The sequence below is a fragment of the Nyctereutes procyonoides genome, unplaced genomic scaffold, assembly GCF_905146905.1.
Source record: "Nyctereutes procyonoides isolate TBG_1078 unplaced genomic scaffold, NYPRO_anot_genome, whole genome shotgun sequence".
NCBI lineage: Eukaryota > Metazoa > Chordata > Mammalia > Carnivora > Canidae > Nyctereutes > Nyctereutes procyonoides.
This window is the reverse complement of record NW_026575159.1, coordinates 24490267-24515970: the sequence shown is the minus strand read 5'-3', so window position 1 is coordinate 24515970 and position 25704 is coordinate 24490267. Positions and strand designations below refer to the sequence as shown.

Genomic DNA, 25704 nt, shown 5'->3' with positions numbered 1-25704 from the left:
CCAGCTGAGGATTGCAGAGCTGCTTTCCTCAATATTTACCCTGTGCCGAACCCTGTGCGAGGCACAGGACAAAGTGTGAAACCCAAAGCGTCCCCACCCTGGGGGAAACCATCCAGTGAAGCCATTCAGAGCAATGTTGCGATGAAAATCTTTTTTTTTTTTTTTCTCCCTCTTTCCAATGTACCACTCTGGATCTCAAGCTTTCTAAATGCAACATTGCATACAAATAACACTTATATTTATCATGCTTTACAGTGGGGAGTTAAAATAGCAACGTATCTCTCTTTAAGCTTTAATTATAGTGAGATTTGGTGATTTAAACAACTATTTTCATATCCTTTTTATGCCAGAGACATTCATTCAGCACTTACTCTGTTACTAATAGCTGCTGAGCTAGACTGAGCATGGCGATATATAGAAAAGATAGAAATAAGACAGTCTCTGGTGGACATTGGTCTGGTCTTGGATGTGCCCAGCATCTGAACTCCCTTTCCATGTTTGGAAAGCTGACGGTCACGGTTGTCATTAATGCAGCACATCGTGTATGTCCTGGATCTTCTGGACACACGACAGGATTGCACTTTCTATACTTTCTACACTTTCTCTTGAGAATTAGGCGTGGCCATTTGATTTGTCTGGCTAATAAAATGAAATCGGAAGTGAATTTTGGCCAGCTAGTCGTTCTGAAAGGCAATTCGCCCAAATTTCTGCCTCTGGCACAGGGATAAGCAATATTTGAGATGGTGGCTGCTCTAGTCACCCAGATTCTGGACGGACCGTGCTGAGGCCCAGAACTCACTGCTAAGCTACAACCGATACGTAGTATAAGGAGGAAAATAAATATTCACTGTTTTAAGTTTCTGAGAGTTTGGAGGTTGTTTGTTACACAGCATAACCTAACACAAACTGACTGATACACCCACCTTATGAGTCTTGGAGGCAAACTCACACCAAATAAGATAAAAATGTCAGAAGCTCCCATTCCCTGTCTCCCTTCCAGCAAAAGTGCTCTTCTCAGCCACACTTACTATGCTCTGTCCCTGAAGACTGTATGAGAAGCTGCTAGTGATAGTGATGTTCAAAATAAGGAAAATCGTGTCCAACAGCAGTGGCTGTACCAGGGACCTAATTTCTGACTTTCGGTCTAGAGCTAACTAACTGAATCCTAGCACAGCCCATGCTCACCCACAAGCCATAAGTGAGGGAAAAATTGACATCTATTGTTAACATCAGTGAAAATTTGACATTGCTTATAATTGAAATAAAATAGATACATAAAGGATAACATAGATTCGATCCAATCTCTGCCGTTCGTTAAGAATTCATCAGTCTATCCTGAAAATATGATTCCCTCATTTTAATTGGTACTGAATAAGGGACTCCTCCAATAAAACAACGTGAAAGACAAAAGTGGAAATGAAGTCTTGTGTAAATGATTCCTGGCTTGTGAATCGTACAGGGGAGTCTTCTCAATGGACTTAATACCATCCGCCAAAGGGCACTTTGGAAATGGGAGGGAGAGTGTACTTTTAGTTGTCACATGATTGGGGTGGAGCGCTGTTGCAATTTAGTGGGACAGAGGAGGACTTAGGACAGACATCCTAAGAAGCACAATGCAGTCCTGTATCTTGAAGAATTGCCTCAGATCATGCATGACTTTTAATGTCCCTCTAAACATTTATGTAGGTCAGAACCCTCTTCATACTTGTCTAAGGCTAGAACTCAGTTTTGCACCAAAGCATAAAGTATTTTGCAAGGTTTTAATAAACACTCAAATTTTCCAGGAATGAAGCAACCATGTCACATGAGGGAAGAGTGTTCTTTTTTACAAACATGTCCTAGAGTTTATCCCATTTTTTTTAAATCATGCCACCATTGGCAAAGCTACTCATAATAGTTGAGGCACTGATTGAATGCACCTGTATCACTCTGCACCTGTTGCTGTTACATTCAAGGTAAATCTAAATTTTGATGCAAGCACTTGACTACTTTATTATGTCTCTTTGTGAGTCATGGCTGAACACAGTATTGTGTATTGAAACACATAATTATATTATTATGTATTGAAATGCATGATTATAAACTATGTCCATAAAGTTAGTTCTTATGTTATTGTTATGTCATTTTATTAATTTTTAAATATATGCAGCTCGATTATGCCACCTATGAATTTAATTTCAGAAAAGTTGAGAGGGTATTACATAATGTTAACTCAAAAAGGGAGCAGTAAGTCTGGTAAAACCAAAGAAAATTCATATAGGCTATTTTTGCCTCCTTTGACCATGTAAAATTAAAGGTCAGGATTGGGACAGGGATACAAGATACCAAAAAGTCTAGAGATGACTCCCCAACCATGCAGTGAAGCTATGCATTGCTATGTCCCCTCCCCTCTCTCCCACCCGACACACTCCTCCTCATGCAGATGGTTAGAGTTAGCCATCAGTCATTTCATCGCCAAATATAGAAAGAAAGAACTTACAGCTGTGTTTGAGTGGAACCAAACAAGCAGTGAGCAAATTATCTTGAAACAACGGTCCTTAGGCAGAAATCACTGAACTAAATTCCTCCAACATTAAAAATATAAATATGGAACCATTCTATCTCCTGGAATATTTGACAATTCTATATACCTATTTTAAGGGACAAAAAAGTTACTACTAAATATCTCATATTCTTTGTTACATATGAAACACAAGAAAGCCATTTTTTGTGTATTTTGTCTAATTTTATAATCAACATCAAAGAAGAAAATCAAAGCACTTCAGAGTTTGTTGTTGTCGTTTTATTTTTTTAAGATTTTATTTATTTATTCATGAGAGACACAAAGGCAGAGAGAGGGGCAGAGACATAGGCAGAGCGAGAAGCAGGCGCCCTGCGGGGAGCCCCATGCAGGACTCGATCCCAGGACTCTGAGATCACAACCTGAGCTGAAGGCAGACATTCAACCACTGAGCCACCCAGGTGCCCCATTGTTCTTTAGATACACTAGTTGAATAGAGACCTGAACTCTTGGAATAGACACCTGTGGAAACTCTCTTTTCCAGGTGCTTCAAACTTTGAAAATGGCACTAGCCTCACTTCCTTCCCCTGCCAACGAACCTGCTTATCTTGTCTCTCTGTAACTCTATCCCTTTTTCAATGGACCAGAAGCAATAACTGTTCCAGAAGTAATTTCTCGCCATTGGACCTCTTGGCCATGTGTGAACAGAATGGAGAGATACAGTCTCTCCCATACGTCCACACAGCATCCTTCTCACATTTCTAATGTTATTCTCATTGTGATGTATGGGTTTATATGCTGCTTTCTTAGAATGAGTCAACTCTAAAGATGATTGGACATTATAAACTATTTACTTTTACTGGAAGTTCATATGCTACTCATAAGGTATCTGGCTTCCTGAGATTTTTAAGAATTCTTGACTTGGCAGTAGTGATTTTGAGATAATTGTCTCTGCTAGTGAAGGTCATAAAATAGAAATATATATATATGTATATATATATATATATTTCATTCGACAAAAGCTTAGAAATGCAGCAAGAGATCTGAATGATAAAGAAGTTCTTTTTGTGTAGACTGTCCTGAAACAATGGAGTGACCACGAATTTGTCATCCAAGCCTGGACACTTACGGAAGTAAAAAAAAAAAAAAAGTGCTGTTATAATTATACCAGAATAACAAGTGGATTCCTGAGCAGTCTCAGACAAATGGAGACATTCATTCGATCACACTCCCTAAAACAGGAAGAAATAATAAAGAGAAATAAGGTAAAGCTTCCCTACCTGCAAAAGCCCTGAATATGGAATCAGTTCTTGACTCCGCAATGGATTTTCTCCTTTGCAATACCAGAACAAAGGATGAGCTTTTCTTTAACTTTCAGCTTCAATGTTGATACCTTGGACCTCCTCTGATTTTTGTTGTTGTTTGCTGTTAACGCTTCTATTAGCTAATCAGTATTTTCAGAACATTGCTCCACTAATAATCTGCATTAGACTCACCTGGGCTCTTTGTTAAAATGCAAATCCCATGGGCTCTAACCTGTGTCTTAGGTTTGAAGATTAGCAATCTGCACTTTAAAAGCCATCCTTTTTTTTTTTTTTTGTATATTGTTTTATTGGAGTTCGAACCTAAATGACTCTTAAGGTACATGAAGTTTCAGAACTGTGGTATGTTAGAATTCGTTTGGTTTCAAGTGACAGAAAACTTATGGAAACCAGTATAAGCATAAAGGGAATTTCTGTTTCTTTTTTTAGTATTTATGTTTTTAGAGAAAAAATCAGCAGTGGAGAGGGGCAAAGGGAGAGGGAGAAGCAGCCTTCCTGCTGAGCAGGGAGCCCGATATGGGCTTAATCCCAGGACCCTGGGATCATGACCTGAGCCCAGTGACTGAACCACCCAGGCACCCCAATTTCTGTTTCTCTGGAATCAAGAAGGGATAAGTCTACCTTCTGGGACAGCTAGATTCAGGAATCAAATTATAACATCTTTTATTCTGCTTCCTGTGGGTTGGCTTGACTCTCAGGATCCACATCCAGCTTCAGCCTTGTCATCACATCTTTTTTTTTTTAAGATTTTAATTTATTCGTGAGAGACACAAAGAGAGAGACAGAGACATAAGCAGAAGGAGAAACAGACTCCTTGCAGGGAGCCCAATGCAAGATTCGATCCCAGGAACCCGGGATCATACCCTGAGCCGAAGGCAGACACTCAACCACTGAGCCACCCAGGTATCTCCATCACAACATCTTGATGAACACAAAAACAAATCCTAGAACTCATTCTTTCATTGGCCTAAACTACGTCAGGTACTCACTGTGAACCAAACCTGATGGTCATGGGAGTGATTTGGACTGACTAGATGTGGATCAAGGACTCATACTCAATTAGGCAAGTGGGAGTAGAGACTGGCCCAAACTTCATAGACTGAGAGATGGGAATGAGTGGGTCCTTTAAAGAAAATTGGGGTGCGGTTCTTGAAAGAAATAGAACAGAAGCTGGACAACAAAGCAACTAATATTCATTTCAAATGGCTTCTACTGACTGTAACTCCAAATTACAACTCACAGCCGTGCAACACAGCTAAGAACATTTTTCCTGGTTTGCAAAACTAGAAAAGCAAGCCAATTAAGAGGCAAATGTACTGAGAGATTGACATCACATTCATGTTCCTGATTCCTTAGGTGTCTACTTTCAGAGGCGGTCTCAACACCATAGAAACACGTTGCTGGGGATTGCAGTGGGTTAAGCGACCTACTTTTGGTTTCAGTTCAGGTCATGATCTCAGAGTCCTGAGATTGAGCCCCGTGTAGGGGGACTCAGTGCAGAGTCAGCTTGAGATTCTTTTCCCTCCTTCTTCCTCCCCCTCTGCTCCTCACCCTGTACTCTCTTTCTTGATCTCTCTCTTTCTCGCTCAAATAAATAAATAGATAAATAAATAAATAAAATACTTTTTTTAAAAAACTGGGGGAAGAGAGGGTGAGCAACACAACCTAGCAAGTATACAGATTAATAGTAACTGAGTAGTGAACACTTTTATTCTCTTCTTGATCATTATTTTCCTTGAGAATGGAGCTGGCCACAATTTGATGGCATCCTTAGGGCAGACAGCCTGCATGCATTCTTTCATCATTCATTGGCTTGTTTAATCTCTCAACAAACTTTTATTGAAATTGTACCAAGTCTTAGAAACTGGGCAATGCAGCCTGAGGGAATGTAAAGAAAAATAAAACTAAATATCCAATTCTAAGTTGACTCGCAGTGACGGGGAGATGGATATGGAAACAACCAAGTACAATAATGACATTGATATTCAATTAGATACTAATCCATTTGAAACACGTATATTCCTGTGCTTACTCTGACTCAGCAAATCAAGGAGGACTGCATAGAGGAAGTGGCATTTGAAAAATGCTTTGAGGATAACTAAGCTTCAAATAAGGGTTCTATGCAGATTCTAAAATTATTATTGCCCTATTGCTCTTTATTGTTTTGATTCAAGCTGTGGCACCTAAGAAATATCATTCTACTTCCATTTCCTTCCCACAAGCATTTATTGAACATCTGCAATATGCCAAGTACCATGCTAGGCTCAAGGAGCATAGTGATAAATAAGCTAAATGCCTGATCTTGAGGCATTTAACAGGGCAGTCAAGTAGACCAAACAGGTGCTTTTGGTAAACATTAAATGTCAGGATGCAGGAATGTGCAAGGTCAGAATCTGTGCTCTAACTAGTCACTTGCAACTGGCCTAAGTGTCTGTTCTCTTGGGCGGGACCAGAACACAATACCAACGTCTCCAAAGCAACTGCCTGACATTCAGATGAAAAAGTGACTCTCTGGGGGAGGAAAGAAGGGTGGGTAAGGGCAGAGAACTTGTCTTCACAAGCATTGCCACAGTTCATTGTTTTGCCTCAGTAAAAATATTGCAGCAACACAACTTTGTGGTCAGGTATTGGATTACTTCCTCTTTTGTGTTTTTGCAAAACATTCAACAGAGCCAGTTTCACCAGGAAAAGGATAAACACAATTTAATTTTCTTTCTTTACTTTTCCTTAAAAAAAAAAACTCTGAAGAACATAGAAGATTTTACATTTAAAGGAAATCAATGCATTAACTTATTTCTTGCTATTTTTTAAAATAGCAACTTCAGGGATCCCTGGGTGGTGCAGCGGTTTGGCGCCTGCCTTTGGCTCAGGGCGCGATCCTGGAGACCCGGGATCTAATCCCACGTCGGGCTCCCGGTGTATGGAGCCTGCTTCTCCCTCTGCCTGTGTCTCTGCCTCTCTCTCTCTCTCTGTTGTGTGTGTGTGTGTGTGTGTGTGTGTGTGTGTGTGACTATCATAAAAAAAATAGCAACTTCAAATAATGAAGAGCTAGGGGTTTGGAGTAAGACCAGGAGTTGTAAGTTAAACCTGACACTAGTACCAGAATATCTGGGAACTAGACACCTCTCTGATTCTCCTTTCCTCACACAGTAATGGGAATATGAAATCTACTTCCCAGGGTTGTCAGGAGGATTAAACTCAATAGAACAAGTCTTCTATGTTTTGCCAATTATCATTGAGATACCAGTGTCAGGTGTTTCCTGATGTTTCTTTGTCACCAGTCACAGGGACACACATTTCTTGTCATTGTAGTCTCTGAGGATGGTCTCAGTTTCACTCACTGTAATTCCATGAAAACACACATCTGAGGATTTTTTTTGCATCAAAGCTGTGTTTGCTGCTGGGGATTTTAGAGATGACTAGAACACTGTTCTTGCCACCAAGAATGCAAGCTCCTACTTAAACTTTATTGATAGGGTTTTCATGAGCCAATCGGTCTCTCTCCATCCCGCTCCTCTGCCTGACCCCCCCCTTTTCTCCATCTATCTCTCACCATGTCAATCTCCTAAAGAAAAAAAAAAACAATTATCCCCACTGTCATTCAAAGATGAACCCTGAGCAAACAATAAGGACATATCTAGAGCATTTTTGAGACAGGAATTCTAGCCGCAAGAAACCTTATATAAATCCTAAAAAAAAAAAACACACCACACATTACTGAATTCATTTATGAGTTCTAACAGTTTTTTTAAAGAGTCTTTAGAGTTTTCTATATATAAGATCATGTCATCTGCAAATGGATAATTTTACTTCTTCCTTTCTGATTTGAATACCTTTTATTTATTTGTCTTGCCTAGTTGCTCTGGGAAAGACTTCTAGTGTTGAGAGTGGGCTTAAATTTACTGCTCGCCCTTTCCCCTTCTACATACATAACCTCCCTTAAGAGTTGAGGGTTGAACATTCCATGGGATGGAATTTTTCAAAACCCTGATTTTGGGGCACCTGGGTGACTCAGTCAGTTAAGTGTCTGCCTTCAGCTCAGGTCATGATCCTGGGGTCCTGGGATCAAGCCCCGCATCAGACTCCCTGCTCCAGGGGGAGGCTGCTTCTCCTTCTCCTCCTTGTTCGTGTGCTCTCTCATTACCTCTGTCTGTCTGTCTGTCTGTCTCTCTCTCTCTCTCTCAAATAAATACATGAAATCTTTAAAAAATAAAAATAAAAATCTTCAACAACAACACTGATTTCGAGCATGCAGAATAAAGGTGCTGAAATCAGTTCTCCCTAGCTTCTAATTCAGTTATTCATTGATTCTACAGATATTAATGGATAACCTATTATATGGCGGGCAGCATTCTTGATACTAGGTCTACAGAAATGAAGAAAAATGACGAAACTCTCTGCCTCCGTAAAGCCTACAGTCTGGCTGAGGAATATATTTATCACTACAAAAAAATAAATTTTGTGGTATGGTACATGGTGAAAAGTACTAGAGAGAAGAATACAGCAGGGGAAGAATAAGGGGAGTGTGGGGAGGGTGATTTAGTGAAGACCAAAGCAGTTGAGTCAAGAGCTAAGGGAGGTGAAGAAGAACAGTCTCTGACTACCAGGGGATATTCTGGGCAGGAAGAAGAGTGAGCAGAAAAAATCCTGGAGCAAGCACAAGTCTGGCATTTAAGGAACAGCAAGGAAACAAGTGGGTCTGAAGAGAGGGGAGTGAAGAGGAAGGTGCAGGGCTGGAATTCTGGCTCTGATGCTTGGTAGTGTCGGGAGAATTATGTAAACTCCCCAAACCTCCATCCTGCCTGTGGATAATAACTGTACTATTTCCTCGGGCTGCGTGAGGTTGAAACAAGATTATACATGCAGTGTTTCCATACTGGGCCTGGTGCACAAGGAATGATTGTTTTTGCTGACAGATTAAGAATCCAAGCTTAGAATCTTAGCTCTTCCAGCTCGCCGTTGACTGGCTGTGTGACGTTAGGCAAAGTATTGAGCTCTCTGTGCCTCAGTTTCCTCATCTGTAAAATGAGGATAATGACAGAGCCTCCCTCATGGGGTTGGTATGAGGACTAAATGTGCTAATATATGTAAAGACAGTAGAACAGTGCCTGGCAAATAGTGAGGGCTCCAGAAAGTTAGCAATGATTATGAACATTAATGAGGTCCTAATATGTTCCAGATCAGTAAAGGAATAGACCAAAAAGTAAAATCTGTTTGATGTCAGCCTTTCAGGAAAGGGGATTTATGGACATAGGCAGGGCACAGCGTCTTGAAGAATCAGAAGGATTTTTTTTTCCCTTCCCCTTCTAGAAAACATGAGCCAGGGCTGGAAGGAAGAAGACGAAAATAGAAAGAATAGAAGAAACAGGAAAAGGATGAGAAGGGGGAGATCTGTGGATTATAAGAGAGAGGGTACCAGACTCCTAGAACAGCTGTAGATCAGACAGGCTATTGGGTAAATGTAGACAGATATGACCAGACACAGTCTGGAATAAATGTGCCTGTATTCTAAGGATGGCACTAATGCAGCAAGAGACTCTGACCAAATAGACTACAAGGACAAATGGCCCAGAAAGTAACATTTTTGAGGACTATGTATTAGTTATCTATTGTTGTGTAAAAAGTTACCCTAAGGGACGCCTGGGTGGCTCAGCAGTTGGGCACCTGCCTTCAACTCAGGGCATGATCCTGGAGTCCCAGGATCGGGTCCCACATTGGGCTCCCTGCAGGGAGCCTGCTTCTCCCTCTGCCTCTGTCTCTGCCTCTCTCTGTGTCTCTCATGAATAAATAAATAAAATCTTAAAAATAGTTACCCTAAAACTTGGTGCCTCAAAACACGATTTATTATCACATAGTTTCTATGGGTCAGAAATATGGACAATGCAGAGCTGATGCCTCTGCTTGCAGGTGTTGGTAGGCTGCAATCAAAGTATTAGCTGGAGCTACAGTCATCTCAAGGCTCAACTGGGGAAAGATCCACTTGTAAGCTCACTCACGTGGCTGTTGGCTGGATTGATTCCCAGCTTCAGTCCTTCCCTGGCATTTGAGACAACTCCTTAGATTCTTGCCTTGTGTGCTTCTCCAACATGGTGGCTTGCTTCATCAAAGTGTATAAGCCTAGAAGGAAATAGGGAGGCCAACCAGACTTTTGTAACCTAATCGTGGAAGTGACAACCCACCACTTGTGTCTCATCTATGCAGGAGAAGCAAGTTATTTGCTTCTGCCCACATTGAAGGAGAGGGAATCACACAAGATCTTTGAGGGCAATCTTTGCAAGCCATCTACCACAGACTAGATGCACTATCAACAGCTTCTGCTGCTAGGGGCATGTTCTGCAGAAGATCTTGCCTTTGGCATAACCTTAGGGAGGAAGGGAATCTCAAGAAAAAATAAGATTAACTTTTCTGCCAGGCTGACTGACTAGGGCTTCAGAAGAGAAGCTGATTTACAGAAAACAAGGTGCACATCTTGCACCTCTGTGCTGAGGATTCACTTATTTCTCATTTCTTTTATCTCATTTAATTTCCAAGGCATCCTGCAAAATGTATATTATTACTCACGATTGAAAGAATTGCAACTCAAAGAGGTTAAGCCACAAATCCAAGGTTGCACAGCTGGCAGGCAAAGTTTGAATCTCTGCCTGGTTCCAAAACCCACATTCTCTCCATACCCAACGCACCTTAATGTTGCTAGAATGTGTTTTGTTTTGTTTTGTTTTACCATTTTCAACAGCGGGGATTTTTAGGAACCCCCTGACAGCGGGAAATTCTTTGAGGTCACCTAAAATATAAATATAAAATGCAAAATGCCACCCATAGGGTTCCCTGTAAAGGTCAACCTTTGGCGAATCAACATATTGCCACTACAGACATTTTCACAAAATCCAGTTCCTGGTATCAAATAGTATCCTGAACTTCATAGCATCAGTGTGTTATCATCAATAAACTTAATTAATTTGGACAAAGCACAACTATGCACTGCTCATACAGAAAAAGGCCAGAGGATGATGAGCAAGAAGTGTGGCTTCTAGGGAAGTTCTCACGTTCTCACAGCAAGGGGTGGCGAGGTAGCTCAGAAAGGCATCCCTCGAGTGACCATGATGTATCCAGCTGGCCTGATTTGTGGGTGGCACCTCCCCTGCTGCTGGTCCAGGAAACTATTTTCAGTCTTCACCATAACTCCTGGGCGTGAATGCCACTGATGAGAGCCCAACAGGAAGTGTGACCTCATCTTGCCTCTCAGTCTCTGGTTACGCAGGCTGTTTTTGAAAGAAAACAAGAACGGTTATAAAGCTGACTTTCTCGAGAACGACATGCCCTTTTATTCTAAGAAACAGCCAAAAGAACAAGAGGCCACTGAAGACCAAATTTCCCTGCAAACTCCTGCACACAGTGGCGTGTGCAGGCATCTGTTACTAGGAGGGAATGGGATTTCCCTTTATTACGAGACATCTCTGCACCTGTTGACACTCTGACATTATTTTCAGCTGAAGGACCGCTAAGTCCAGGATCTCTCCACTGTCAACCAGAGGAAGCTTCGTACTTCAGTGACTCTTCTATTTATCAATAGGAAGAAGCAACTGGGAACTCCCTTTGGAAGGAGCATGTATGGACAGATTATTTTGCAGAATGGATGTGTTACTTTGATGGAATTCTGGTAGACAGAATCTGTTTGTTTCTTGAAAAGATTTAGAGCTGTTACTGAAGGCTTTTGCAGTGCTACTAATATTTGATTAACTGTTAGTATACTGCCTGTAGCCTGAAACAAATATTTGTAAGATAGAGCAGTAAAACTGCTTTCTGCCACAGGATGTGTTGCTTTAAATTGAAACTTAATGCTTGGGGAAAGCTAACATGGTATAATTTGGGCTGCACGCCTCAGATGATAGTGATCAAAAATCAAAAGGACAGTGGCAAACTATTATATTATGGTGCAAACCATCTTATTTTATATTCCAAACAAAAACCTATGAATGTGTGCCTTGATTTAGAGATCTTCTGGGGAATGACTAGCGTGTTCTCCTGACTTCTTGGAAGGTCTCTATAAGCTAAGATGTATATTTCCTAGAAGGTGTTGTATCTAATTTATTGAATCCATTTTGGAGCTGTAAGATTATCCTGGTTTGACTTAATGTATGACAGCTACAAAAACAGTCCATTACTAGTTATCACATTTTGAAAATGTGGATAGAGGTGGTGAACCAGAAAAGAATTTAGTCCTACCTTGCAAGGCTATCAGGGTAGCGGTGTGTCAAAAGTGTCATAGTCTGCAGCAGGTAGATCTATGTGGTGAGTGGTGGATGAGCAAAGTCTACATAATTTATACACTTGGATGTATTTTTAATTTGTAATTGAGAAAGTAAATTTATATGTTGATGAGAACTGCGTTTTGAAATCTGCCTGATGGTAGCCTATTTTTAGTGCAACGCTGCTTGTGCTGCTGGGAATGTCCAGGCTCTAAAGACCGCCAGCCCTCGCTATGGGAACCTGTCAGTGGTTCGAGGTGTCACACAAAAGACAGACACCAATCCCCAAGCCTGGCTTGAAACTTGATAATGGTGGCAATGTGTGTGGGATGATGAAACTACAAATACACGTATTTAGAGGGCTCTATAACCCAATCTTTTTCTCTGATTTCTCAAACGAATAACTCACTTGTATTATTTATTTTGGTGACAAATCAACCACGCAAATCTAGCTTTCCCAAATAAAATGCTGTTCTTATTTACAGAATGAAATTATTTGGATACACTCAGCCACATAATGGGAAATAATTCAAAATCATAGATGCAGACACAACCTCAGTGGTCACTCTTTCCAGTCTCCTCTTTCAGTCCTGAATCTCTGTGTCATTCAGTAAACAAGTCTGACTGGTGCAATTAGTAGATGCCATCTGTTTTGGCATCATTTTTCTATTTTTAATATATAATCCACCTTTTTTTCATGTCTTTTTCAGAAAATCTGTGAAGTTTGAACAAGCAGCCTTCCCAACATGTACCGAATATCTCAACTGATGTCAACACCAGTAGCAAGTAAATGTGGGAGAACTGCTATGCGCAATTATCTTTTGAACGATTAGACTTCTTTTAGCAATTTCCTTGCTTTGATTTTGCTGATACTCATACCATTAACCATCTGTCAGTAGCTTGTGCTTCTTAAGTGCCAGTGTTCACTTTGGCAATGATTTTGACTTCATTTCTTTCCTTGAGAGAAATGTGGTATTTGTCTTTTTAGTAGAAAAAAATCACTGGTTTTTTAGATGCCTGTGCATAAATGTGAAAGGAGATTGTTTATCAGCTACTATTAAGATGCAAAACTGTCTATAAAAAAATACTGAATGATTTTGATAGCTACTTGCAGGAAGTAAGGGCGTTGTTAAAACGGTAGTGGTTTCAAGTTTCTTCCTTCCTCTTGTCATTTTCTCCCCAAACCCTGCTTGTAACCAGCACCCCCCCACACACACACCTACAATTTACTCCTTACTAATCAACCAGCCTGATCTGAAAGTCTAAAGTTTGTCTTCGATATTAATCGTCTGCAATAAGAATCAACTTTCACTGAGCCTCTTAGAAGTGTTTACACATTACTGTATAAAATCCTGCTTTAGAGTTTAGAATATTAATTAACTGCACTTTCTCCAACTGAAATCTGTTGCTATGCCTTGGTTAAAGTGGAATGAATGAACGGATGATTTTTTAAATTAAGAATATTCACAGGTTTCATATGTTGGAAAATCATTTCTATAAAACAAAACAAAACTTCATATTTTTTTCTTCCACTAATGTCTTCTGCTCATTATTTTACAATAGAAGTGTTTTACAATGCCCTAATGAGAGAGAGTCTAGGCAGATGATTGAATTCCTCAAATTACTGAGTAAGTTAAAATAACTAGCACATCGGGTCATTGATTTTGGTTTTCTACAGCTTCACACAAGATGCTTTCTTCCTCCTTTTCATGATGAATCAGTTTGATGCTAATGGTTTATTATTACCTCATCCTCCACTAAGAAACCTCTAAAGGAATGTTGAGTGAGTGAAAAAACAGAAGATAGAAGCCCTTAGATTATTTCTGGCTCCCCATAAAGGCCTGATGACAAATTGTGTCAGTCCTGATTCACTGGACTGCTGTACCCGTTGGAATCTCCGCTGAGTCTGGAGCTGTGCAGGCCTTCTTTGACGCCTTTGTTATTTGCAGTTATGCATGTTAGGCAGGTGGGATAAATTTGTCCTTCTCTCCTGTGTGCTGATGCAGGTTCTTCTGGCTCTGAGGGAGGATATACTGGAAAGCCGTCTCCCACATGTGTTTTCCCAAGGTATTCCATGGGGCTTTTCTCAAGACAAATCACTCATGTTGTCTTCCTGTGTGTCTTACTCTGTTGCATTCCTGGTTTAAAAATATTTGTTATAGCTCTTATGTAGTTTTGGTATGGGCATAAACCTTCAGTCCCATGCACCTACAAAATGAAAACTTGCCTACCCTAATTACGGAATTGGAGGGGGTCGCTATAAGTGTGGGAGCAAATGTGAATTGTTTGGGGAGTGAAGAAGCTGCTGAATGCTGATGAATAGTTACGTTTGCTTAAACTGATGTTCTCCTAAATATGCTTTACGATCTCACTTTTTAAGAGCAACAAGTTTCTACACCAATCCACAAGCTGGCCAAATGCTGTGCTCCACAAAAGTGTGTAGAGTCTACCATTTTGTTCAAGTTCTACAATGAAATCTCTCTTTTCCTTCCTTCCTTTTTGCTCCTGTCTCTTCTCTTCATCTTTTATTCCTTATGCAGATCTCATTGATGTTTTCTCTAGCATTTTGTGAAATGTGCCAATGGTATAAAGGAATCCTGCATTGGTGTAGAATTTGCATACAAATTCTAGGCTTCTTGCTACTGTCAAATGAATCTACCAAGGATGAACAAGAAGGTCATGGAAATGAGCACGTGCTTTATAGTCAGATAGATCAGGGTTCAAATCCTAGCTCTGTCACTCACCAGCTATCACAAAATGTCCAAGTTATTTGTCCTTCAGCATCTCAGGTTTTTTCTTTTCCTACGATACAATGAAGATTCCAATACTTAGCTTTTGGGGAGGTTTGTGAAGAGTAGATAAAGCATGAAGTATGAGCCAGTCCCCTCATATGTTTTCAATAAATATTATCCATTTAAAACTGTATTTTACTAATGTTAGTGCATGTGTTAATTGCAGACAGGTTTCTACATTTAAAACTTTATCAGAGGGTGCCTGGGTGGCTCAGTCGGTTAAGTGTCTGCCTTTGGCCCTAATTATGATCCCAGGCTCCCTACTCAGTGGGGAGTCTGCTTCTCCCTCTCCCTCTGATTCTCCCCCACCCCCATTCGTGCTCTCTCTCACTCTCTATCTCAAATAAATACATAAATCTTTTAAAAAATTAAATAAAACTTTGTCAGAAATTCAGAGAGCATGCAACATGAGGTGGCCCTTCAATCACACAGATATATGATTGTTTCTCAAACCTAAGACATGTGGAGATTTAGCCAACTAAATAAGAGATTTCCCTGGACACCAAATCACAAACTGTATGATCGTTTGTGCAGCTGACCTAGGGGGAAGTTGGAAAAAGTCAAAAAGATCTCTTTGATTGTGTGCTCACCCTATAATTCATCTGTGTCTGGTGGCCACAGAGCTATAATTTATCAATCGCAGGGAAAGAGTAAGGATATGGCAATTGGAGGACTATTCAAAGAAAGGGAGTGGAGACTCTTAAGCTTCCAACACCCCAGATAGGCTGTTTTGTAATTTATCCATCCAAGAAAATGGATTAATGTCAAGGGTGTAGTTGCCTCATATGGCAAAAAGGCTGATTAGCCATAATGTTTTCATCAACATGTTTAAAACAGAAAGAAGCACTATATGCCCTGTCTTTCAGTGCTCTCATTAGTGAGGAGATGAAGTCCAGATTGACAGTGACATTTTTAGGGCAGCAGAAGTAACTGGTAGCCATGAAGACAAAGAGGTATTTTCCTTCATGGTGGCTAGAAATCTGTTTTTTTGTGGGACTGGATGCAGTGGAGAGAGATGCAAAGGACTTTCCTTCTCCCTTTAGTTTTGCCTGTGATTTCCTGGATGGTGACACTTCCTTCAAATGCTGCTCCATAGATCTCCTGACAGGCTCCCACTCTGCCTGTCGCCGGAGTCCCAGACTCCTCTCCAATGGCTACTACACTTGGACAGCAGACAGTTTCCTCTGTGACAAAGATGGCAACATAACTCTGAGTCCACCCCAGACCAGTGTTCTTTACAAGGAGAATTTAGTTAGGTAAGTCAAGCATATTGTGTAAAATAATCTGAAGTCCAATCCATCTACTAATTGTTCATTCATTCATTTGTTCATTCAGCGATGATTTACAAGAGCCCATTACTGCTCCAGACTGTGGAAGCTCAGAAACTAATATGGGGCATGGACAGCTGACATAAAAACTAACAAACGTGATGAAGTGATATGGGTGTTGGGGTAGAGGTCTGAACAGAATGCAGTGGAGGAGAAGAGGAAGGGAAACCTGTTTCACTTGGAGAAATAGGTTAAAACAAGATTCCTAGAGATAATGAAGATTGATTTGAGTCTTGACAGATGTACGATGTTAGCCAAAATAAAAGTAGCACTGGAGATTTCCAGAGAGGGAACAGGCAGGGAGTTCTGGGAGACCCAGTATAATTTAGGAAATGGCAGGTGTTTTGGCAGAGATACAGCTCAGGGTGGAAGGGACATGAGAGAAGACTGAGCAGACACAGGGACTGAATGGAGAAGCTCCAAATCCAGCTGAGGGCATTGGTTTTTGTTCTGCAGGTAGAGAGGAGCCATTGACAAAGGAACAGATTTTTCCTTAGCATGTTAACCCTGATTACAATGTAGAGGATGAATTACTGGGAGTGTGGATGGTTGTGTAGTCCAAATCTTTCAGAAATGCCAACCAAATTATGTCACCACCATACCCCTCCCTTGACATACCCAGTGGTTTCCCCTCACTCTAATATCAAATTCCACCTCTTCACATAACACTTGGGATTCTCCATTATTGTAATATTCAAGATTCTTCATTCCCTGCCTTAATTTTACCTCTCTCCAGCCTCATTTCCTAGCATGACCCAAAATGAGGCATATTTGTTCTTCAGTGAATAGGTCAGATCATCCTATGCAGCTCAATGGTCTCCTACTCCTAGAAGGCTCCCTTTACTCTCGATCAGCAATACCCTTCCTGATGCTTACAGAACAGCTTACAGAGCTATGTCCCAGACATAACACGGTAATGCAGAGCAGAGACTATGGAACCAGCTCACCTGGGTTTACCTCCCAGTTATAACACTTACTAAAGGTATATTCCCAGCCAAGTTACCTAACCTTTTGTGCCTCAGTTTCCTGATCTGAAAAATGGGGTCACAATAGTACTTTCCTCTCAGGGCTGTTCTAAGAATAATGTGGTTACTATATGTAAACCATGTAGAAAGACATCTGGCGTGGGATAAGTTCTATAAAGGCATTAGCTTCATCTGCATTATTCTTGTCTTCCTCCTGTACTGGATTGTGAACATTTTTTAACCCAAGTTTTTATCTTATATATCAGTATTTTGGTATTGATCCAGGCACCTGGCACACACAGAATTTAAGAAACTTCTGTGGGATTAACAGAGGGAACAAATGAAATGAGCTTTGCAGATCTGAGTTATAGAGATGTGTTCTATGTGTCAAATCACTTTCACTAAATTCTTGCTTTTGAACCAGAGGTGGCTGCTATTCATTATGCATCATGTTACCTTCATTCTTCTCCAGAATATTTAGAAAGAAAAGGAGAATCCGCCGTTCCTTTTCTAATCTCTTCAGCCTCAGTGCTTCTAAATCCTGGCTGCATGGAAACATCTTTGGTGATGTTGACTCTCCCCTAAGTGAGGACACCTGGTTGGAGGGGGTCAGGAGGCTGGATGCACACCATTGCGGTGAGATCGGTGAGTTTGAATCTCCTTATCATTTGCAGTAGCAGAAATATCATGGGCAGTAGCAACCATGTGGTCCTGGACCAACGTAAATTTCAGAGATGACCATCATTGCATAGAGAGGATGGGCCACATTTTTAAAAATTACCCAAAGTTCTATCCACACTACATATATGATTGAACTACATATGTGTTCATATCACGTGTTATGAAAATAGTCTTATTTAAATGTGTAAGTTATTAAGATGATAATATCTGAAAAATATATTTGTACATCTTCAGTGTAGCTTCTCTATGTGGAATATGGATGGAGAAAAGACACTGAAGTTGGGGTCCAGGTCCCCAGGTGGGCATACTGAGATAGTTACTTAACTTGGCTATGTCTCAATTTCCTTATTTTATTTTAGTTTTTATCAATTTCCTTATTTTAAAAACAAGATACATATACAGAGTTTAATAATATATATATTCCTGTTGAAATACGTGCTATATGTATATATTAGACATACATGTATATCATATATATACGTGCATACATATTAAATATACATATTATGTAATACACAAAATATTAATACATGTATATGTGTGTATAGATACACATATATATGTATATAAACACAATGATGTGAACTCAAAGTATATCTTAAAGATTAAATGGGACAATGAGTATCAAGTATAGTTCAATCCCTGGTACTCGATGATGTGTAGTTATATTATTTTTATTACTAGAATGGAGACAATGGATATTTACTAAGCACCTACCATCTGCTAGGCAGTATGCAGGGTCTGGGGACACAAGAGTAAATACAAATAATATAACCTCAGACTCTATTTGCTGGGACAGGGGGGTGAGGTTCAGATCTCTGTCAAATAATTGCACAAACAAATATAAAATGATTACAGTAATGCCATGGAGAAAGAAAAATATATGATGTAATGGGTGATTTGACCCAATCAGAAACTCAGGAAAGTCATCTTTGTGGAAGTGGCGTTTGAGCTGATTTCTAGAAACTAGGAAGGGCTTCTCTGGGCAAAGGGGAAGGTAAGAGCATTCTAGACTCAAGAGACAAAATGGCTAGGTCTGAGGAGTCTGGGAAGTAGGTTTGCTGGATGAGGGAAGACTACACACATGATTTGGAGAATGTTGGGTTTAAGTTCCTTTGGGACATAAGGAGCAAGTTAACCTGAAGCTCCAAGGGGCAGTGTGTTAAAGATACACATCCATGAGTCGCGTAACCCTAGGTGGCCCCTGAAGCCATGGAGTGGATGAGAGAGATTAGGAAGAGGGTAGAGTTGGCAAAGAGGGAGTCTAGAATGGAATTTTTTGAATGGGTAAATAGAAAGGATTAGCCTGCAAAGGGGATTGAGAAGAGGCACACAAAACTAAGTGTTGTGAAATGAGAATCAAAGGAAAATAGTGCTTCGAGAGGGATGGGGTTGTCAACAGTGGCAAATCATGCCCAAAGGTTAAATGGAATGACGACTGGATTCATTGATCTGGAAGTTGTTGGTGGTAGAGTGACAGAGGCTGAAGAGAACCAGGAGAAGGGTGAAGAGTGTGGGAGGTAAGGAAATGGAGGCATGAGATATTGACACTTCAAGGTGTCTTCTGGGCAAAGGAGAAAGACTTGGTCACACACACACACACACACACACACACACATTTGACTCTGGTCACACTCATCCACTCTCCATTTCCTGAATGGACCATGTTCTTCCACACTTCTGTAGTTTTGCTCATATTGTTCACTCTGCTGGAATTCATTCATTCATTCATTCATTCATTCACTCACTGGTAAGATTTTATTGAGGGCCAGCTATATACCAGGCATGATTTTACACATGGGGACATAGTGGTGACCAAACTTGTTCAAATGGAACTTGCATCCCTGTGAGAGAAGACAGGCAATAAATAAATTACAGAGAATGTTATAAGTGGTAAATGGTATGGAAAACAAAAAAGGAATGAGATGGGAATTGCAGGTTTAAGTAGAGTGATTAAGATGGCCTCATGAGAATGACTTCTGAGCATTGACTGAAAAGTGGGAGTGAAGCATTGAGAAGAGGAACAATCCAGGCAAAGGAAAAGTGAGTGCAAAGGCTCTGGACTAGGAGCATCCCAGGGCTGAGTGTGAAAGGGGAGGAAAGAGGATAGGATCACAGAGGTATGTGACTGGGTGCAAGCAGGGAAGGACAGGGACCATGGAAAGCCATTTCAAACACCTTGCCTTCTCCTCTGAGTGAGAAGAGAACCTATTGGAGGATTTTAAGTAGAGGAATAGTATGATTCAATTTACACACTGACAAGATATCTCTGACTGCTGTGTTCAGATTAAATGTTAGGTAGGTATTGGGGCAGATGCAAGGAAACCAGTTAAAGGGCTGTTGGAGTAACTCGGTGGGAAGGTAATAGTGACTTGAACTAAGCAGGTAGAGATGAGAAGTAGTAGGATTCTGGATATATTTCAAAAATAGTGCCAACAGGAAAAAAAATAGCCAACAGGATTTGCTGATGTGGCCTGAGAGAGAAGTCATCCTTGTTTATTTATAAGCTAAGTACTTTACATTCTGTCCTATTACCTTGTTTATATACATTATCTTGTTTAAATATTCCAAAGCCTCCTAAGAAGTAGGTCATATGATCATAATTTTTATTAATTATGGTGAAAGTGGGCTCAGGGTTAAGTGACTTGACCAAGTTCATTTAGTTTATAAACAGCAGAACTGGAATCCAGTGTGGGTCTGTCTGGTTCAAAAGCCAAGTCTTTGTTCTAGTGCTAATAAGGATTTTGCTTTTCCTTCCAAGATGAAATCTAGGATATACCCCCAAAGCCCAGGCTCAAAGAGCAAGCAATAGGAATCATATAACACTACTGTATAATAATTTAAAGGTATAGCACTTACATGTCTTACTATTTTTCTCATTCCACTTCCTGGGCAGAAAACACAATGCTACGCTCATTTTTTTTTTTTTTTACTTTTTAAAGTTGTGGTAATTATAGATTCATGAGAAGTTGCTAAAAATAGTACAGAGAAGGCCTGCATACATTTCATCCAGATTCCCTCACTGGTTACAACTTACTCAACTATACACAGTCATTATCAAAACCTGGAAATTAACATCGACACAATACGATTAAGATTTCAATAGCTTTCAAATGTACTTGTGTGTGTGTGAGTGTATTACTAGATCAATTTAAAAACAGAGTAAGTACTTGTTAAATGAAGGCATAATTCTCACGCAAACAAAAGATTAATTAAATGGAACGTATCCTAGTTCCCACAATAACAAGGATGTATAAACAGGGCAGAGAGAAAAGAAAGAGGCAGGGAGGTGGGGGATGAGCCTGGAAGGATAAACTGAAGATATATTTGGAGAACCTTCTGTGCCGTGTTGAAGAGTTTGGATTTTATCCTACTCAATCAAGGGTATCTTAGAAGGCTCTCAAGCAGGGTGATAACATAATTAGATTCGAATTTTCAAAGATTACCTTGACAGGAACATGAAGTGAAGATTGGATGAAAGGTACCAAGTGGGAGCTCAAGGGCAATTAAAACCAACAGGCATACAGAGGAATGTGGATCTGGAAATAGAGAGGAAGGAAAAGATTTAAGGAATATTCTTTAAGGCAGAATGGCCAGGTTTGTGAATGATTGACTGTGATGATGCGAAGTGAGAAGAATCGAAGAAAACTGGGAAGCTGCATGAAAAGTTCAGCCATCAAGAAGGCTTGGAGGGCAGTAATGGTGGAGTAATGAGGAGAATGGGCTTTTGAGCAGAATGGGTTTGAATTCAAGTCTTGAAACCGTGTTTTCTGACCTAAGTGGCCTTGGATAAGTTAATTAATCCCCATGACCTCCATTTCTTCACATATAAAAGAGAAAAATAGCACATAGAATTATTGTGAGGATAATATGTACTAATTCTTGAAAAGTACATATTAGCATATGGGCTCATGTTCTCCTCAGGACTTATTAGCTCTGAAGAGGCAAAAAATAAACAGATTTGAGTCCAGAAATGAGACAATGAATTCTATTTTCTGTGAGCTGAATTTGAGGCACCGGGAGTAAGTGGAAAGCTAGCCAGGGGAGGTTTGGAAACATGATCAAAGCGTCCCAGAGCAAGGAAGGACCTAGAGATATTGCTTTGGAAGCCAATACAAGAAGTTGTAGAGGTCTCGAGAATAAAGTGGTCTACCTATAAAAAATGTAAATGAACAGAAAAGGGAGTTAAGAAAGAAACTGAGGAGGTTGAACAGAAGCTCCAGCCATAATTTCCCCTAACAATAGTGAGTGTCATGGGCCAGCATCATCCCAACCAATCCACATTTTTAAAAATGATTTTACTTATTTATTTCAGAGAGAGAAAGAGTATGAGTGGCAGGGAGGGGCAGAGGGAGAGGGAGAAACAGACTGAGCAGGGAGTCTAATGGGGCATTCGATTTCAGGACCCTGATATCTTGACCTCAGCCCAGGGCCGACTGAGCCAGCCAGGCACCCCTCGACCAATCCATGTTATGTACATCCCCTCTCTCCAATGTCTGCAAGGGACTATCACGTGTGTGTGTGTGTGTGTGTGTGTGTGTGTGTGTGTTAAGAACACTCAACATAAGACATACCCTCGTAGCAAAGTTTTGTCTACAACACAGCATTGTTAGCTATAGGTTCTGTGCTATGCAGTAGATCAGTCGGACTTATTCATCTGAAACATGGGCTGCTGAAATCATGGAGTATTTCTCCTTCTGTGTCTGACTTATTTCATTTAGCATAACATCCTTTAGGCCCATCCATGATGACAAGGATATGGAGAAAAGGGAACCCTTGGGCACTGCTGGTGGGAATGTAAATTGGTCCAGCCACTATGTAGAAGTTTCACAAAAAATTAAATATAGAACTACCATATGATCCACTTCTAGGCATGTACTCAAAGGAATTGAAATCAGAATCTCAAAAAGATAGCCTCACTGCTGTGTTCTTTGCAGCATTATTTACAGGAGCCAAGATAAAGAAACAACCCACGTGTCCATCAATAATAATGGGTAAAGAAAATAGGGTATCTACATACAATGGAATATTATTTAGTCTTATGACGAAAGGAAATCCTACCATTTGCAACAACATAGAATATAATTCTTATCTCTTTTTTATAGAGAGGGAAACTAAGGCAGATTAGATAATTTCCCTGGGGCCACCCAACTAGTAAGTAGCACAGCCTGGATTCCAATCCAAGAGTCTTGAGCATATGCTCACTGCTCTATATACCCAGGAAAGGTTCTCTGGGGAAAATTTCTCAGGCAAGGAACCAGAAGAGCATGTCATAAAAGAGGAGAATATAAAGAAATAGCTGGTGGTGCACAACTTAATAAAGAAGTGTCCCATAGCCCTGAAAATGTTTCTGATAAATGAGTTATGTGTGGAATCTTTCATCAGAAGGGAACATACAGGACATTTTACCTACTCTTGGCATTCCTGGCAGATGGGTGCAAATGCCTATAGTAATATGGCACTGTTTTTAATTTATTTTTAAAAAGATTTTATTTATTTATTCATGAGCGACACACAGAGAGAGAGAGGCAGAGACACAGGCAGAGGAAGAAGCAGGCTCCATGCAGGAAGCCCGACGTGGGACTCGATCCCCGGACTCTGGGGCAGACGCTCAACCACTGAGCCGTCCAGGCGTCCCACTATTTTTAATTTAATAAGATACTTTTAATTGAGATACAATTCACATATCATAAAATCTATTCTTAATATATACACAAGGTGGTTTGTGCAACCATGATCACTTTTTTTTTAAAATTTAGATTACTTCCAGGATAGTCAACATACAATGTTAAATTAGTTTCAGGTGTGGAATACAGTGAGGCAACAATTCTCTACATTACTCTCTGCTCATCATGATGAGTGTACTCTTAACCCCTCCACCTGTTTCACCCATCCGCCCACCTACCTTCCCTGTTTGTTCTCTAGATTTAAGAGTCTGTTCCTTGGCTTGTCTCATTGGTCGTTGTTCATTTGCTTTGTTTCTTAAAATCCACATGTGAGTAAGACCATATGGTATTTGTCTTTCCCTGACATCTCACTTAGCATTATACCCTCTAAATCCATCCATGTTTGCAAGTGACAAGATTTCACTCTTTTTGATAGCTGAATAATATCCTATTGTGAATTTATACTACATCTTCTTTCTCCATTCATGCATTGACGGACACTTGGCCTGCTTCTGTATCTTGGCTTTCGTTAGTGATGCTGCAATAACAGAGGTGCATGTATGCTTTTAAACTAATGTTTTCATATTCTTTGGGTAAAAAGCCAATAAAGTGATTACTGGATCAAAGGGTAGCTCTATTTTTAATTTTTTGAGGAAACTCCATACTGTTTTCCATGGTGACTGCACCAGGCAACCATGACCACTTTCTACCCCTGGAACATCTTCATCACCCCAAAGAGAAACCCCACACTCATTGCCAGCCACTTCCTGTTCCCCATCCTCCCCCCCACCCCTTGTGCCCAACAACCATTCATGGGCTTGCCCTTCTGACCTACCCCTTTTGGGCTGCCATGACTTTTTTTTTAAATTTTATTTATTAGAGAGAGAGAGAGGCAGAGACACAGGCAGAGGGAGAAGCAGGCTCCACGTAGGGAGCCCTATGCGGGACTCGATCCCAGGACCCCAGGATCAGACCCTGGGCTGAAGGCGGCACCAAACCGCTGAGCCACCCGGGCTGCCCCTGCCATGACTTTTTAAGGCTACCTCCTCCTCTTACTGGGAACACTGCTGCAGTAGTGGCTTCCCTATGTTGACCCATTTGGTGGTTTTTCAAAGTCTCCAACCCTCCGTTCTAGGCTGGCTTTCCCAAGTACATGGGACTCTTCTCAGTTCTAAAGCACCATTTCCCAAAGTGCAGGCTGGGGGGATGGACACCTTTAGGACATAGAAGTCATGAACACGGAATCTCACAGTGACAGAGAAGCTGTGGTCCCTTTTTCAATTCTCTCAGTCCTTCTGACATAAACCAGGAGAAAGGCTCAGTTTAGAATCTTGGTAGCTGGAGCTCCTTGATGGCTCAGTGGTTGAACATCTGCCATCAGCCCAGGTCGTGATCCTGGGGTCCTGGGATCAAGTCCCACATCAGGCTTCCTGCAGGGACCCTGTTTCTCCTCCTGCCTATGTCTCTGCCTCTCTCTCTATGTCTCTCATGAATAAATAAATAAATAATTTTTTTAAAAAAAAGAATCTTGGGATCCCTGGGTGGCGCAGCGGTTTGGCGCCTGCCTTTGGCCCAGGGCGTGATCCTGGAGACCCGGGATCGAGTCCCACATCGGGCACCCGGTGCATGGAGCCTGCTTCTCCCTCTGCCTGTGTCTCTGCCTCTCTCTCTCTCTCTCTATCATAAATAAATAAATAAATAAATAAATAAATAAATAAATAAATAAATAAATATTAAAAAAAAAAGAATCTTGGTAGCTTCAAGGCTCAAACTTTTGCTAGTCTTTTGTTTTCACCAAGTTGTTTTTTTAACAAAGAACAGGCTCAGAGCTTTCTGCTATGGGCAAATTAAATCAAGTCTAATTTTCATTGTATTCAGTTTTCCACTTACTTTCTCTTTATGGCATTTAAGTGACTGACACACAGTTTCCTTCAAAGTAGAAGATTTAATGAAACAACGTAAAAGATAATATTAAAAATGGCTAAGGGTAAGCAGGCTCTGGGATATGGCCAAAATCAGGAAAATGATGCTTAGATGCTGGAAGTCTGGAAACCGGTGTTCTAAGGGCAATGTTTCACATATTCAACAATTAACATCTAGTTTTCCCGTAGTTTGCCTCCTGGAAACATGTCCAAACAATTGTAAAACAATTGGACCACAGCAGTGCTGCACGAGGATGAGCTATCTTGCTAAAATTCCCATGG

General features: G+C 40.6%; 1 protein-coding gene across 1 annotated transcript in view; it reads left to right on the top strand.

Annotated features, from left to right (window-relative positions):
* The first annotated feature begins 11051 nt into the window (after positions 1–11051).
* TMEM71 (transmembrane protein 71) overlaps positions 11052–25704 on the top strand; it is a 32424-nt gene continuing 17771 nt past the window's right edge. Inside the window, exons 1-5 of the mRNA XM_055314217.1 lie at positions 11052–11428; positions 12779–12854; positions 14075–14135; positions 15904–16116; positions 17626–17798. Of these exons, the coding sequence (XP_055170192.1) occupies positions 12815–12854; positions 14075–14135; positions 15904–16116; positions 17626–17798 (487 nt within the window). The 5' untranslated portion in view covers positions 11052–11428; positions 12779–12814. The remainder of the gene's footprint in view (positions 11429–12778; positions 12855–14074; positions 14136–15903; positions 16117–17625; positions 17799–25704) is intronic.